This window comes from Rattus norvegicus, chromosome 4 (genome assembly GCF_036323735.1).
Source record: "Rattus norvegicus strain BN/NHsdMcwi chromosome 4, GRCr8, whole genome shotgun sequence".
Lineage (NCBI taxonomy): Eukaryota > Metazoa > Chordata > Mammalia > Rodentia > Muridae > Rattus > Rattus norvegicus.
Genome location: NC_086022.1, coordinates 76062774 through 76079783, shown reverse-complemented (window position 1 = coordinate 76079783; position 17010 = coordinate 76062774). Strand labels below are relative to the sequence as shown.

Here is a 17010-nt window from a genome sequence, read left to right as displayed (position 1 = left end):
ATATGTTTGTTGTTATTCAATGCTCCTGGATCAATATTTTGGACTCTTACCACATTCGATGGCTCTAATTTTTTTCTTCGGGCAAGGTCGGTAATATTGACACCATTGTAGTTGATGCTTTCCATGCAGCCCTTAAAGTTCTTCCTATTACTGGAACTTGGCTTGCCAGAGAAAGGTATGCCTCCAAATGTTATCTTTGAGAAAAAAATAAATGTGAATACTTGTATTTTCTTACAATAAACAATACAAAATTATAAATACAACTGTCAAGCACCTTTATTTCAATAAAAGTTATGCAAACATTATAATATGTTGTCTACAAAAGCTTTTGCCCATTACATTGTGCTGTTGTGAAATGCATAATGAAATCATTAATTCCAATAATTAGATTATAACTTTACCAATAAAATGGCAAATGTTACTACTTGCATTTTTTTAAAACACTGAAGGCATTTTACAAATTGTCTTGAGAGGATTTTAGAAAGATTTTATCTAGGAGCTTTATTTTATCAAGGAATATTAAAACTATATTTTCATATTTATCATTCAAAGACATGTTACCAATAAATGCCTCTAGTAATCTCTAGACAACCAGAACTAAAATAATAAGCTGATAAAAGTGTAGCCTAAAGCAAGGAATACTGTACTTACTCTCTGGAGCTTTTATGAAGTCTAATGACTCTTTGAGTCAAAGGTTCATTAAAATTATTTTGAGTGTAGAAAATAGCTGAAAAGTATCGTTAGTGTATGGCTTAGGGACTTTGTGACACACAGGGGCTGTAAGTTGAACAGTCAAGGTTTGTACATTTTATAGATCTTGCAGACCTTAAGGACTAAGACCAATACTCCTAAATGTGCTCCGTTGAGTATAACTGCTTCTAGGGGTTATAGGTTTTTTCCCTATGTTGTTCTCATCAGTTTTAAGTTCTGTAGCCTCAATGCAGATGACACAAAATAATCCTTTATCAGTACTGCTGGGAATATTCACTAGTAATAATGCATTAATGAATAAATGTAGAACTGTAGCTATAATGTCAACTTCAATGGAGTTGAAATTTTTAGTGCTAACATTTTCAATTTTTCCCTTACAGTTTTTAATATAAAAGCAATTGTTGAGACGTTCCTGAAAGTGAAGACTTTATATTTTATGTAAGGCAAGGATGTGCTACATTCCTGGAGGTACATGAGTAAATTATGTTCCATTATTTGGCGCTCTGGCATTTAAAATGCTTAATTAGTTTTAGAGAAAAAGACAAATTAATGATGGATCATGACACAATGTTTTTAAGAGGGCCCCATTTAAAATAAAATTAACTATTATAAATCATATTTGGCTGAATATACACCACATGAAATGATTCATACAAGAGAGGAGAGTTTAAGAATAAATTAAAACATGTAAGAAATAATTAGGAATGTACACGATGAAATATAGAGTATTCAGAATTAATAGAAATATTGAGAGACTATTTGAAAGTTAGAGTGACCTAGCCTATCCAGGTTGATCCCAATAATGATGACAGTGACTATAAAGTGAAATGCTGGGGAGCTGTGTAGAATTCCTTTTGTTGATCACTTTTGAGGGGTTCATAGTAATACAACTTATATTTTCTTCTTTTTAAAATTTATTATTAGTATGAGAGAGAGAGAGAGAGAGAGAGAGAGAGAGAGAGAGTCTGTTCATATGGACATGTTGTAACACATATATAGGTGTTAGAAGACAACTTGTGAGATAAATTCTCTCCTTCCACCATGTGGTTCCCAGGATTGAAACTCTGTTATTCAGGCTTGTCAGCAAGTAGCTTTACTTGCCAACTTTGCCACTGCCTCCTGTGTTTGGAGCTGAGAGCACTACATCTCAAATAAGTTGCTACACTTGTTTCACATTACAGATTTGTTCCTCAGTGCCCATGGTTTCTTTCATCAGGGACTTTGTTTTATCATAGGGATGCCGATTCATATGCACTATGAATTTCTTCTTTTAGTAACCAGGGAGTCATGTTCAATTCTGGGAAGCATCCTGATAAAGCACTGCAAGCTAGGATTAGAGGATGGTTAGCAAGGAAGTGAGTTCCAATCCTGTTTTCTTATGGAATCAATCACGTATTAATTTGTCACTTACTTTTTCTAGACATACATTGTTGTTTATGTAAGCTGTGGGAACATAACATTATAAAGTATACTAACATTATGGTGACAAAAGACGTTTGAAGTAGTCAGATTAAAAATGATGTTTGGGAGCTTCTTTCTGTAGCCTTAGTAAAGATACTACCTCTTTTAAAACTTTTTAAAAACTTATTTATTAACTGTTTAATTGGCTATGAGGTATTTGCAAAGTATAGCAGATGCTGGCAGACCCCTCTACTTTCTCTACACACTTCCAAAAACAGGGCAGTAATTTCTCCAGTTACCTGTATCATACCCAACTAGGCATATACAGCATTTACCAACTTCTGGAGGGGATGTCTTGCCTTACAGTATTTCATTAGTCAGATGTATGTCACTCTAAGATCATAAAAGAGGAAAGAGTTTTTAAACCTATCTTTCTTCCTGCTGATCATAATAAATATGGGAATGTAGATATCCTTCTTGATATAATTTGCAACAGACATAAAAATAATGCCAGAGAAAAGGAGACTTCAGTAAAATGACATTTGAAACTAGACCTAGGATGCCCAGTACAAATGCCAGGGTGGGGAGGCAGGAAGGAGTAGGTGGATAGTGGAGCACCCTTATAGAAGCATGGGGAGGAGGGATGGTATAGGGGATTTCTGGAGGAGAAAGTGGGAGAGGGGAGAATCTAGCCCTACAAAGGATAATAAATGGTAAAGTCCAACACAAAGAGGCAAGCTACACCCTGGAAAAATCAAGAAACTAATCGTTTTGCACCAAAACAAAAAGAAGACAAGCACACAAACATAATCTCACCTTCAAATATGAAGATGAAAGGAAGCAACAATCACTATTCCTTAATATCTCTCAATAACAATGGACTCAATTCCCCAATAAAAAGAAGAAGCAAGCTGAGGTAGCAATTACAATATCAAATAAAATTGATTTCAACCAAAAGTCATCAAAAGAGATAAGGAAGGACACTTCATATTCATCAAAGGAAAAATCCACCAAGATGAACTTTCAATCCTAAATATCTATGCTCCAAATGCAAGGGCACCTACATACATAAAAGAAACCTTACTAAAGCTCAAAGCACACATTGCACCTCACACAATAATAGTAGGAGATTTCAACACCCCACTCTCATCAATGGACAGGTCATGGAAACAGAAATTAAACAGAGACATAGACAGACAAAGAGAAGTCATGAACCAAATGGACTTAACAGATATTTATAGAGTAGTCTATCCTAAAACAAAAGGATATACCTTTTTCTCACAACCTCATGGTACTTTCTCCAAAATTGACCATATAATTGGGCACAAAACAGGCCTCAACAGATACAGAAAGATAGAAATAATCCCATGCGTGCTATCAGACCACGACAGCTAAATCTGGTCTTCAATAAGAATAAGGAAAGAACGCCCACATATACATGGAAGTTGAACAATGCTCTACTCAACGATAACCTGGTCAAGGAAGGAATAAAGAAAGAAATTAAAGACTTCTTAGAATTTAATGAAATTGAAGGTACAACATACCCAAACTTATGGGACACAATGAAAGCTGTGCTAAGAGGAAAACGCATAGCTCTGAGTGCCGGCAGAAAGAAATAGGAGAGACCAGATATCAGCAGCTTGACAGCACACCTAAAAGAACTAGAACAAAAAGAAGCAAATACACCCAGGAGGAGTAGAAGGCAGGAAATAATCAAACTCAGAGCTGAAATCAACCAAGTAGAAACAAAAAGGACTATACAGAGAATCAACAGAACCAAAAGCTGGTTCTTTGAGAAAATCAACAAGATAGATAAACCCTCAGCCAGACTAACCAGAGAAAACAGAGAGTGTCATATGATTTTAACAAACTTAGAAATGAAAAGGGAGACATAACAACAGAATCAGAGAAAATTAAAAAATCATCAAATCCTACTATGAAAGCCTATATTCAACAAAACTTGAAAATCTGGAGGAAATGGAGAATTTCCTAGACAGATACCAGGTACCGAAGTTAAATCAGGAACAGATAAACCATTTAAACAACCCCAAAACTCCTAAAGAAATAGAAGCAGTCATAAAAGTCTCCCAACCAAAAAAAGCCCAGGTTGAGATGGGTTCATTGAGAATTTTATCAGACTTTCATAGAAGACCTAATATCAAGACTGTCCACACTATTCCACAAAATTGAAACAGACAGAGCGCTACGGAATTCCTTCTATGAAGCCACAATTACTCTTATACCTAAACCACACAAAGACCCATCAAAGAAAGAGAACTTCAGACCAATTTCCCTTATGAATACCGACACAAAAAAACTCAATAAAATTCTTGAAAACAGAATCCAAGAACATATCAAAACAATCATCCACCATGATCAAGTAGGCTTCATCCCAGGGATGCAGGAATGGTTTATTATATGGAAAACCACCAATATATATCAATATATATAAATAAATAAACTGAAAGATAAAAACCACATGATCACTTCATTAGATGCTGAGAAAGCATTTGACAAAATTCAACACCCCTTCATGATAAAAGTCCTGGAAAGAATAGGAATTCAAGGCCCATACATAAACATAGTAAAAGCCATATACAGCAAACCAGTAGGTAACATTAAACTAAATGGAGAGAAACTTGAAGCAATCCCACTAAAATCAGGGACTAGACAAGGCTGCCCACTCTCTTCCTAAGTATTCAATATAGTTCTTGAGGACCTAGCCAGAGCAATCAGAAAACAAAAGGAGATCAAAGGGATACAGATGGGAAAGGAAGAAGTCAAAATATCACTATTTGCAGATGATATGATAGTATATTTAAGTGATCACAAAAGTTCAACCAGAGAACTACTAAAGCTGATAAACAACTTCAGCAAAGTGGCTGGGTATCAAATTAACTCAAATAAATCAGTAGCCTTCCTCTACACAAAAGAGAAACAAGCTGAGAAAGAAATTTGGGAAACGACACCCTTCATAATAGTCCCAAATAATATAAAATACCTCAGTGTGATTTAACCAAACAAGTTAAAGATCTGTATGATAAGAACTTCAAGCCTCTGAAGAAAGAAATTGAAGAAGATCTCAGAAGATGGAAAGAACTCTCATACTCATGGATTGGCAGGATTAATATAGTAAAAATGGCCATTTTACCAAAAGCAATCTACAGATTCAATGCAATCCCCATCAAAATTCCAATCCAATTCTTCATAGAGTTAGACAGAACAATTTGCAAATTCATCTGGAATAACAAAAAACCCAGGATAGCTAAAACTATCTTCAACAATAAAGGGACTTCTGGGGGAATCACTATGCCTGAACTCAAGCAGTATTACAGAGCAATAGTGATAAAAACTGTATGGTATTGGTACAGAGACAGGCAGATAGACCAGTGGAATAGAATTGAAGACCCAGAAATGAACCCACACACCTATGGTCACTTGATTTTTAACAAAGGTGCCAAAATCATCTAATGGAAAAACGATAGCCTTTTCAGCAAATGCTGGTTCAACTGGAGGTCAACATGTAGAAGAATGCAGATCGATCCATGCTTATCACCCTGTACAAAGCTTAAGTCCAAGTGGATCAAGGACCTCCACATCAAACCAGACACACTCAAACTAATAGAAGAAAAAGTAGGGAAGAATCTCGAACCCATGGGCACTGGAGAAAATTTCCTGAACAAAACACCAATGGCTTATGCTTTAAGATTAAGAATCGACAAATGGGATGTCATAAAACTGTAAAGCTTCTGTAAGGCAAAGGACACTGTTGTTAGGAAAAAACGACAACCAACAGATTGGGAAAAGATCTTTACCAATCCTACAATAGATAGAGGGCTTATATCCAAAATATACAAAGAACTCAAGAAGTTATACCACAGGGAGACAACCCTATTAAAATGTGGTTCAGAGCTAAACAAGGAATTCACAGCTGAGAATGCTGAATGGCTGAGAAACGCCTAAAGAAATGTGCAACATCTTTAGTCATAAGGTAAATGCAAATCAAAACAACTCTGAGATTTCACCTCACAGCAGTGAGAGTGGCTAAGATCAAAAACTCAGGTGACAGCAAATGCTGGGGAGGATGTGGAGAAGAGGAACACTCCTCCATTGTTGGTGGGATTGTAGACTGGTACCACCATTCTGGAAATCAGTCTGGAGGTTCCTAAGAAAATTGAACATTGAACTACCTGAGGACCCAGCTATACATCTCTTGGGCATATACCCAAAAGGTGCTCCAACATATAGCAAAGACACATGCTCCACTATGTTCATAGCAGTCTTATTTACAATAGCCAGAAGCTAGAAAGAACCCAGATGCCCTTCAACAGAAGAATGGATACAGAAAATGTGGTACATGTACATAATGGAATACTACTCAGCTATGAAAAACAATGACTTTATGAAATTCAAAGTCAAATGGATGGAACTGGAAAATATCATCCTGAGTTAGGTAAAACAATCACAGAAAAACACTCATGGTATGCACTCGTTGATAACTGGATATTAGCCCAAATGCTTGAATTACTCTAGATGCACAGAATCCATGAAAATCTAGAAGGATGACCAAATGCAGATGCTTCACTCCTTCTTTAAAAGGGAAAAAAGAATACCCTTAGCAGGGGATAGGGAGGCAATGACTAGAACAGAGGCTGAAGTTACGGCCATTCAGAGGCTGCCCCACATGTGGCCCATACATATACCAGCCACCAAACTAGATAAGATGGATGAAGCAAAGAAGTGCAGGCTGACAGGAGCCGGATGTAGATCTCTCCTGAGACACACAGCCAGAATACGGCAAATACAGAGGCAAATGCCAGCAGCAAACCACTGAACTGGGAATAGGTCCCCCATTGAAGGAATCAGAGAAAGGACTGAAAGAGCTTGAAGGGGCTCGAGACCCCATATGAACAACAATGCCAAGCAACCAGAGCTTCCAGGGACTAAGCCACTACCTAAAGACTATACATGGACTGACCCTGGACTCTGACCTCATAGGTAGCAATGAATATCCTAGTAAGAGCACCAGTGGAAGGGGAAGCCCTGGGTCCTGCCAAGACTGAACCCCCAGTGAATGGGATTCTTGGTGGGGAGGGCGGTAACCGGGGAAAGATGTGGAGGGGATTTACAAGGGGAGGTGGAGGGGTTGGGAGGATGTTGGTCTGGAAACCGGGAAAGGTAAATAAGAAATACCCAATTTAATAAATATAAAAAAAGAAATGAAAATAAAAAATCTAATAATATAATGAAAAATAAAGAAATTAGAGGTAACTGAAAAGAAGTTTGGATAGTTTCATGTTAAAAAGATTAACGTGCATCTGTTATGGAAGCATATATAGAACTATGCTTATCTATATCCATATTTTTCTCTACATCTTTATATATATGATCCATACTTATGTATATATACACATACATGTATATATGATTTCAAAAGAAATGCGATGTTATTTTCTTATTATATTAAGGGGATGTGAATTACTCATGTTACACAGCCCGTGAAGGTCAAAAAGGGATTCAAACCCAAGCTTTCTGCTCTACTGAAGGGTAATGATTTAATATTCTCTATGTATACTGTCCATTTAAAGGTAAAAATAAACATCAGGAAGACTCACTCTCTGCTTCCCTGGCAAAGCTGTGTTGCAAAAGACCATGGTATATCATGCAAAGTGATGTAAGTGGCATTTAACTAATGGACAGAATCAAGGCTAACACTGAATTCCTGTCTTGTCCTTCAGTTTTTCCTTGTCTTGGAGGAAAACAAACTGTATTTCTTCTGTCTCAGGCTACCATGTAGTTGGCAATTTGACTGCTGGTAGTGATCTCCATATTTCATGGTATAATAACACTATAGAGAAGAGGAGACAGGGAAACTTTGGGGCTAGTTTAATACACAATAGTAATGTCAACATTGAGCCATGTCAAAGTTGCAAAGCTATACATCACATCTCTTTAGCTGATGTGCATTGCTGATAATGGTAACATGTGTGTTCAGTCTACCCCAACAATGTTCTGTTGGATTCTGCTTATACCAGCTGGCTAATTGGGACTTGTGTTAAATAGAACCATTAGGGACAGAATGTTAATATCTACTCTGAAGTAAACTCTACACTTACTGTGATATAAGTTCTTCAGGTTATTTACACAGTTCCTATCCAACACAAGTGCTCTGTTGTGCAATGGTGTGACAGTGGGCATCATTCTAGAAGCCACACTCTTAAAATCCAGTTGATAGCATGAAATTCCCACAGTGAGGTGTTTACACTATGAGAGTTAAAGGATCAAACCAGGGCATTCCTCCTTTTCCACTCTAGCAAGAGCTTCTAGAGGCTTCTCGAACTAAGCCTCAATGTCCTTTGCCTCAGGCCACTCTGCAAGGACATGGTACTTGTAAACCTGGGAGGACTATCTCTTTTATTCTTTAAGGTTTAAAGACTCCAATATAAATTTTACAAAATGTGGATTAAGTTAGACTTGAAGTGAATATTACCAGCCGGTGTAATAGGAATCTACATACTATGTTTTTACATGAAGGAAGCATGGACAACTGTTCTGATACTGACTACCAAAGGTGCCCCAGATTTCTTTAAATAGCACAAAAAAGAGAGGATATTTATCATGTAGTATAAAATACAAAAGTAAACACAACTATCTTTGCTATAATCCATGGCAAAACTGTTGTTCCCAAGATAAAGTGTACTGGCTACGAGCTTATGAACTAGCTCATCATTTTCAGTGCATTTATACTTCCCCCTACTACCTTTACTCAAAGATCTGCCACATGCATTTGGGTCAACAGCTAAGACTCCCAAACATAAGACCGTGTTGAATACAGAAGTTTTTGATAGACTGTAAAATCTTAGAACCATTGTGCTCATGTGAAATGTGTTGTCTGTGCATGAATATGCAGAGTTTCATCACAAACTCAATGGGGTCGATGACCCCAAATCTTCAATTATGGTTTTTGAAAATTGGAATTATGTTTGCCCATGGCTAATGCTTCAGGATCTCTCCCTATTCTATGATACTTCAAAGTTTATTAATATAAGATGAATAATTCATTTGCAAGTTCTCTCATATACTAGAGCAATAAGTCACAAGAGATGTGGCATCAACTTGCAGGAGATAAAAATTTCTTAGACTTTCACATTTTTAAACTTTAAAAAGAATTATTTTAGTTTTGAGATTATAATATAATTATACCAATTCTCCCTCCTGCTTCCTCCCTCCAAACTCTCTTGTGCATTCCACTTGATCTCTTTCAAATTCATGGCTTCTTTTAATAATCATTTGGGGATGAATATTTTTGGAGACAGTAATTTAGCCCTAAGCTTATATTTTTATGTTAATAAGTCTCCATTGACTTATAAGAATATATATGGTAGCTATCAATTCAGATTTTCCACCAATAATTTTATGGTCCACATGTTATACCTTATTAAATCTTTACATATAGTTGGGTAACACAAACACATTCAAACACATACATATACATGCACACACACACACACACATACACACACACACACACACACACACACACACTGCTCATGGATTTCTGCTTTCTAAAATGTAGATGCCAAGGAACACTGAGGTTTGAAACAATCTTAGATTGTTTTCTTATATATAAAATCTTCAATGGAATCACAATACTTGCTATATCTTGGATACTATGTGGAACACTGCTCCTGGAGTTTGGCAATATTAGGTCTTGCCCTGCTCAGAATCATGACTTTCTGTTGTGTTGATTGGAAGCAAAATATACAATACAACAATTGACTAGAAAAAATGGCAGTATCAAATAAGATCCCAAATCTGAAAGAGTACTCTAATTTTGTTCATTACCACACCAGTATTTAATAAAAGGGAAGTTTATTTTTACTTTAAAATAGCTACCAAAGTTTTAGGACATAAATTTTCAGTGATTCAAGAAACTAGCTTTGGAATATTTTGGAAGATTATTATAGATTTACTAATTTCACGAAGTAAGAAAGTTTGGAGCCTTGAGCTGAGTAAGAGATTTTGCCTTTTATTTTTCTTGGATGCTGTTCTGAATATGTAGCTCTTTTTACACCAATTATACATAACACCACAAAGGCTTTACCCCAATATACTATTAACAGATATGATGGACTATCTTGAAGTACTCTGATAATTTATATAGAACCTAATACATCAACTTGAATGGTATAAAATGATAACATATATACTTATGTACATATTTATGTATATATTAAGCTCCTAGGTGATCCCTGTTATTTTAAGAAAAAATATATATGATATGAGTAATACACACACACACACACACACACACACACACACACACACACCTTTAAGGGTACACTACATTCCCAGCAGTTGATGTCAAACTTAAAATTAACTAAACAGTATCTTTTGAGGCTCCTTTTCTCATAATATCATGTCAGGAATATCTTCCACATTTTACATTTTGATTTGTTCTATTTGTTTATAAATGTATTTCTCTCTTTTTTCACTCTACAGGTTCTTTGTTGCATATATAATGAGTTTCAGTTTTCTGTGCTAATTTGTGCATCTCTCCATCTTTATTTGTTTCTAGCCCCTTTTTTGGCTCCTTTACTCCTGTTTGTTTTGTCATATTTTAATGTTAGTCTTTGCTTTGTTTTATTTGATTATTACTCCTTAGAAGACTGTTTGTTTTCTAATGAAAAGGAGAAGGTGGGGGAAGGATTTGGAGAGAAACTGGAAAGAGGAGAAGATGAGGAAACCATAATCAAGATATATTGTGTGAGAAAAAAAAGTCATTTTCAATAAAAGGAAAAGAATAACAATTAAAGATGTACATATAATATCTACTATAATTACATATAAAATTTGTTAAATGAATTAGATTTAATGATAGTTCCTTTCTATAAAGAAGGAAGGAAAAGGGGCGTGAACAGTTATGTAATCAACAGTAAAGCAATAGCAGAGTATGAATTCTGTCCTCCATTACAATCCTTCCTAAATATGTACCTCATAGTCCAAGTCCAGGTAGTCAAACTCTCCATTGGTGCGGAAATGCTGCATGCTCCTGTCCAGGGTCAGGTTAATGCTGCGTCCCTGGCGCTCAATGAGTACAGAGTGCCAGTGGTGATCATCCAGCAGGCTCCCAGATGTCACAGATGTGTGGCCATAGATGGGCCCAAGCTGGTTGCTTCCTGAGTAGTGGGAACAAAACAGAAATAAAATGTTGACTATATAGCCCACTGTGTATGGGTGCAGACTTTCCCCTGTGATGTGAAGTGAATGTAAAAGTGAAGACTTTTTTGGACAGTGTTGTAAATTCTTTTAAGTTTTGGTCAGTTGGAGAACTATCAGGTCGTTGTCACATGGGTTCAGGTGCCTGAGAGCCTGAGATCTGATAATGCACCATTAGTTTGATGTTCAAATGGGGACAAAATAGTCAGTGCTCTGAACCTGGATGTTGACATGTGGAAAATAATTCTCGTTTCCTCATGCACTGTGATGAAGTCAAAAGTGTCTGGGTGATAATGAAGTGTGTGTTTGTGTGTGTGTGTGTGTGTGTGTGTGTGTATGTGTATGTTTGCATGCATGTATATGAATTCACATGTATATGTATGTTTGTGTGTGTGTGTATGTGTAGCCATGTATGTATGATTATAGGTGTGTTTTCATGTGCACATGTCCGTGGAATTAATGTGTGTGTCTGTAGGTGTAAGTATATGTATGCATGTAAATTCCAAGTACGTATATGCAAGCATGAATGCATGGTTATGTGTGTGTTTCCATGTGTGCATGTGTTTGTATAATCACATGTATGTTTCTGTGTGTAAGAATGTATGTGTACCTGTATGTGTGTACACATGCATGAATGTGCTCATCTCTATTGTGAGAGAACAGAAATACAAAAGAAGAAATCAAAGTGGAAAAACTCTAAGTAGAAGACTGTCCTGCGTTTTATTGCTTGAAATGCATACACAAAGAGTCTAAATAGCAGGGCAGTCACCTGCTAATGACGGATGGCACTAAAGAGTGGCAGTAGGTATTTGAGTAGATATATTTATAATGTTGTCATAAATCCCAGTCCACCAATAAAACTTGGGAAGTGAACTACTTTTCAGTGAAATGTTAATGAACTCGTTTATTGAGATCTTAGAGTAAGTGCTGTGTTCCAAAAGGCAATGCCACATCTCTATAAACCACAGTTGATTTTCAAAATTTGTCTACATGTTTTAGTAGAGAAAAGTAAAGTGAAAACAGCTCTGAAAAAAATATCTTGGGTTGGAAATACAGCCCAGTGGATATTTGCTGTCCTGCTGACATATTTAGTTGGATTCCCAGAACCCATGTAATACAAAAGATTAGACTCCTGCAGGCTGTCCTCTGACCTCCACCCGTAAACACACTGTGATCTGCATATGTTACTCTCCATGTATTCATGCAAGCTAAATTTAAGAAATAAAATTTAAAAATATGATTTTTAGACACAAGGTTTGCATATTCCATTCTACAGGGTCCTGTACTATATATAGCTCATGCCCTCCCCTGAGTCTCAGAACAAATGCCTGTTCATGATTACAGATAAAGAATATTATTGAGAATAAATAAGTAAAATGAAATGCAAATTATTTCCTCCACTAAAAATAATTTAATCTATTTTCATCCAGATGTTTTTCCATATACAACTGTTTAAATATGCATATGTGCTGTATACATATTCAGGTATATATTTTTACTGTGAAACCTTTAATAAAATAGTTATTCTTGAGGCATCTGAATATTCTATTTGCTTCTTACTGTGCTACAATGCAGCCGATTCACTGAATAAAAGAACACGCCATTTGCGGTTCACTCTAAAATCAAGATCACATCACCACTCACCTGACTCTGAATAACACATACCTTCCTGTACTCCCAATTATTTCCAATAAGAAAGTTATTAAGGCTTTTGACCAACATCTAGGGATGGATATAAGTGAGTTGAAGTACTACACAGAGCAGTATTTTTCAACCTTCTTAATGCTGCTACCATTTAATAGAGTTCCGCATGTTGTGGTGATGCCCAACAGTAAGATTATCTTGTTGCTACTTTATATCTGTAATTTTCCTATTGTTATGAATTGTAATGTAAATATTTGTGTTTTCCAACCATCTTAGGTAACCCCTTATAAAAGGGTCATTTTAACCCCCCCCCATAGGGTCTAGATTCACAGCTTAAGAACTGCTTATAAAGAGATTTAAAATAACAGTTTTCCTGAGATGTACAATTGTTATTATGACTTTTAACATAGTAATCTCATGGTTTCTGACCACCAGCACATAGGCCCTATTTAACGTCTACTCTAAGACATTATAAAACAGACATGCATTGTGTTCATCTGCCATCACAAGGATGGTAGGGAAATTTTCATCCAATTGCAGCATTGAGAAAAGTTTCTTTTTCATTGGTGTTACTGAACGCTTTATCAAATTTTATATCAATGCTGAAGGAGTTACTTCACATTGATTTATTTGAAGGTTTGGTATTCATTCTTCACTGAATTTTATGCATTTCTCATATGTTTCTTCTCTCCAGTGCTGAAGGATCACTTCATGGTCATCTTGATCAGATATCTCTCCTGATGTAAGAACTCATTCACTGCCACTTTGATCAGTTTCCTGAAAGGGAGCTGAGTACACTGGCAGCCTCCACTCACCACAGCACCAAAGTCACTTGCTTTTCAAATGTGTCCCGATATCAGACTACAGTAAATATTTCCCAAAACTTTTTGTTTGTTTGTTTTAACAAAAGTGCTAGCCCTCCCCCCATGTCTTAGATCAGTTCTCTAATATTTTCCATTTATGTTTCTCTGTGCAACAAGAGACAGATATGGCAATGCAGCGTATTTCTGGTGCCCATGCTCAGCTCCTCATAAGTCAAAGTGTCATGATAGCACGTTACACTTTATATACTCTAAATCTCTTTTAATGACATACAGTATATCTTTATAGAATTAAAACTTGCACATATAAAAATGCAGGGAAACCATGTATATACGTAAAAATGTCTGTGTTTTAAAAAGACTATAATTAAATACATTTCAATATAACCAATATATCTATCAATATTGTTTTCCCCCAAATTATGAAGATGAATTCAGATTGAAAAATATATCTTTGGACTTAAATATTTTTTCAGACATTTCTCAGTTTTTAATGATGCATGATTAAAATAAAGAACTAAACAGAAAATTCACAACAGCAGAATCTTGAAGGACCGAGAAGCACTTAAAGAAATGTTCAAAGTCATTACATTTCCCTTAGTCGTCAGGGAAATGCAAATAAAAACTACCCTGAGATTCCCACCTTACACCAATCAGAATGGTTAAGATCGAAAACTCAGTTGGCAGCACATATTGGCAAGAATATGGAGGAAAAGGAATATTCCACCATTGCTAGTGGGATTGAAAACTGGTGCAACCAATCTGCAAATCAACCATGAGGTTCCTCAGAAAATTGAAAATAAATCTACCTGAAGACTCAGCTATACCACTTTTGGGCATATACTCAGAAGATGTTCCACCATGCCCCAGGAGCACATGTTCCACTATGTTCATAGCAGCCTTATTTGTGAAAGCTAGAAACAACTCTAATGTCCCTCAGTGGAAGAATGGATACAGAAAATGTGGTTCATTTACACAATGGAGTACTACTCAGCTATTAAAAATGAGGACATTATGAGTTTTGTAGGCAAGTGGATGGAACTAGAGGATATCATCCTGAGTGAGGTAACCCAATTGCAAAAAACACACGGTATGCACACACTGATAAGTGGAAATTAGGCAAAAAATGTCCAGAAAAACACAGGATACAATTTGCAGAACTCAAGAAGGTTAACAAACCAAAGGGCCTAAGTGAGGATGCTTCAGTCGCACTTGGGAGGGAGAAGAAAGCAATCACTGTGGGCAGAGGAAGGGAGGGACCTGGGTGGGAGAGGGAACATGGAGAGGAAAAGGTGAACATGATCAGGTATTGGGGGATGGAACAGTACTGTAGCCCTGAAGGCCAGCAGAAAGAATAGAAATAGGCAACCTCAGGAGATAGGAGGTTGGGGGACCCTCTAGAATGTATCTGAGATCTGGGAGGTAAGAAACCCTCAGGACTCAAAAGGAGGGACCTTAGATAAAATGTCCTACAGTGGAGAGAAGGGACTTGTAGAGTTGACTTTTAGTAGAAAGACAGGGCTTCAAGTGGATGGCTCAGGTTGCCATTCTGCAGTCAAAAACTGTGAACCAGAATTGTCCTTATCTAAAATTACTGCAGGGAAAAAATTGGAGAAAAGAATGAGGGAAAGGAGGTACAGTGAATGGCCCAAATTGGGGTCCAGCTCAAGGGGAGGCTCCAAGGCCTGATGCAATTACTGATGCTATGGTGTGCTTACAGACAGGAGCCTAGCATGACTACCTTCTGAGAGGCCAAACAAACAGCTGAAAGTGTCAGAGGCAGATATTTAAACCCAACCAATGGACTGAAGCTGAGTACCTAGTGGTTGAATTAGGGAAAGGCTTGAAGAAGCTGAGGAGGAGGGCAGCTCCATAGGAAGATCAGTAGCCTGAACTAACCTGGACTCGCAAGGTATCTCAGACTCTGAGTCCTTAACCAGACATCATATACTAGCTGATATGAGGGCTCTGACAGATGTACAACAGAGGACTGCCTGGTGTGGCCTCAGTGAGAGAAGATGCACTTAATACTTGAAAGACTTGAGGCCCTAGGGAGTGGAGAGGTCTGTTAGGATGGGGATGGGAGTGGGGACATCCTCTTGGAGACTGGGTGGAGAGGAATGGGATGAGAAATTGTTGGAGGGTGGACTGGGAGGGGGATAATGACTAGACTGTGAGGAAAGATTAAAGGATAATAATAATAAATGTGTAAGCTACTTCAAATGTCTGAAGCTATGTTATAAGATAATTTTACCCTAAATATCTTTATTAGCAGAATAGTAAAAATCTTCTTTGTCACTTATACATAAATCTTGAATAGACACACTAATTTTATAGAAGATTCTATCTTACATTTTATTGTTATTCATATAGCTGATGTGGTAAAAGTGTTTTGTATCTTTAGTGCTTAATTTTTCTATTCTGTGTTGTCTTTTACATCCAATTCATACATTTTTTTGGCAGCTTGGAACTGTTATGGAATGGTGTGATTGGTTATTCATGAATGACATTCAAATTGCATATATAACATTTACATATCCCTCAGCTTCATGTGCACTTTATTTTAATGTGAAAAACAGCATTAGTGTAAGTATGTGTTTCCTATTTTCATCATTTTGTCTTTTGAATGTGGATGTTATATAGTCAAAGGTATATTTTTATGACAGTGTCTTATTGCATACAAAATCCCTAATTAATTTTTTTGTTTCTGGCCTTGACGAATAAGTTAACACACAGGACTCAAGACATCCTCAAGAATGCCCAGAGGCTCAAGGTAATGTAGGATAGAGAAGCTCAAGTCAAAAGATCATTCATGAGTGTTTCAAACTTTAATTTTGTGCTTTTCTCTGGTGACGCATTTCAAAGTGTGTTTTAGTGATTGTCTTGTGCAGTGTGGAATTCTGGTTTCATTGTGGTACCCATTTTCTTCAGCCGTTTATGCATCTCAGATGTTTAGTAGTTTAGTTCACTTCAAGTATTTTTCCACATCTTTTATTCTTCCTTCACTTATAAAACAAGTCAAAAAGCATATTCTATTAATTCCAGAGAGAGTGAGAGGGACCTCCATGTTGGCAGAGTTAGTATTCAACCGTCTGTCTCTGCGCCAGCTCACACCTTAGATGAGTTAGGTAGCACTGATCACTTCTCTTCCCTTGGCTTCTGTGGAACTACATACTCTTTACTTCTCTGCTCTCCACTTTCTGCTTAGCAAATA

General features: G+C 36.7%; 1 protein-coding gene across 1 annotated transcript in view; it reads right to left on the bottom strand.

The window, feature by feature from the left end:
- Cntnap2 (contactin associated protein 2) overlaps positions 1-17010 on the bottom strand; it is a 2256901-nt gene that overhangs the window by 1286475 nt on the left and 953416 nt on the right. Inside the window, exons 6-7 of the mRNA NM_001427648.1 lie at positions 11107-11291; positions 51-194 (exon numbers count right to left, since the gene is read on the bottom strand). Of these exons, the coding sequence (NP_001414577.1) occupies positions 51-194; positions 11107-11291 (329 nt within the window). The remainder of the gene's footprint in view (positions 1-50; positions 195-11106; positions 11292-17010) is intronic.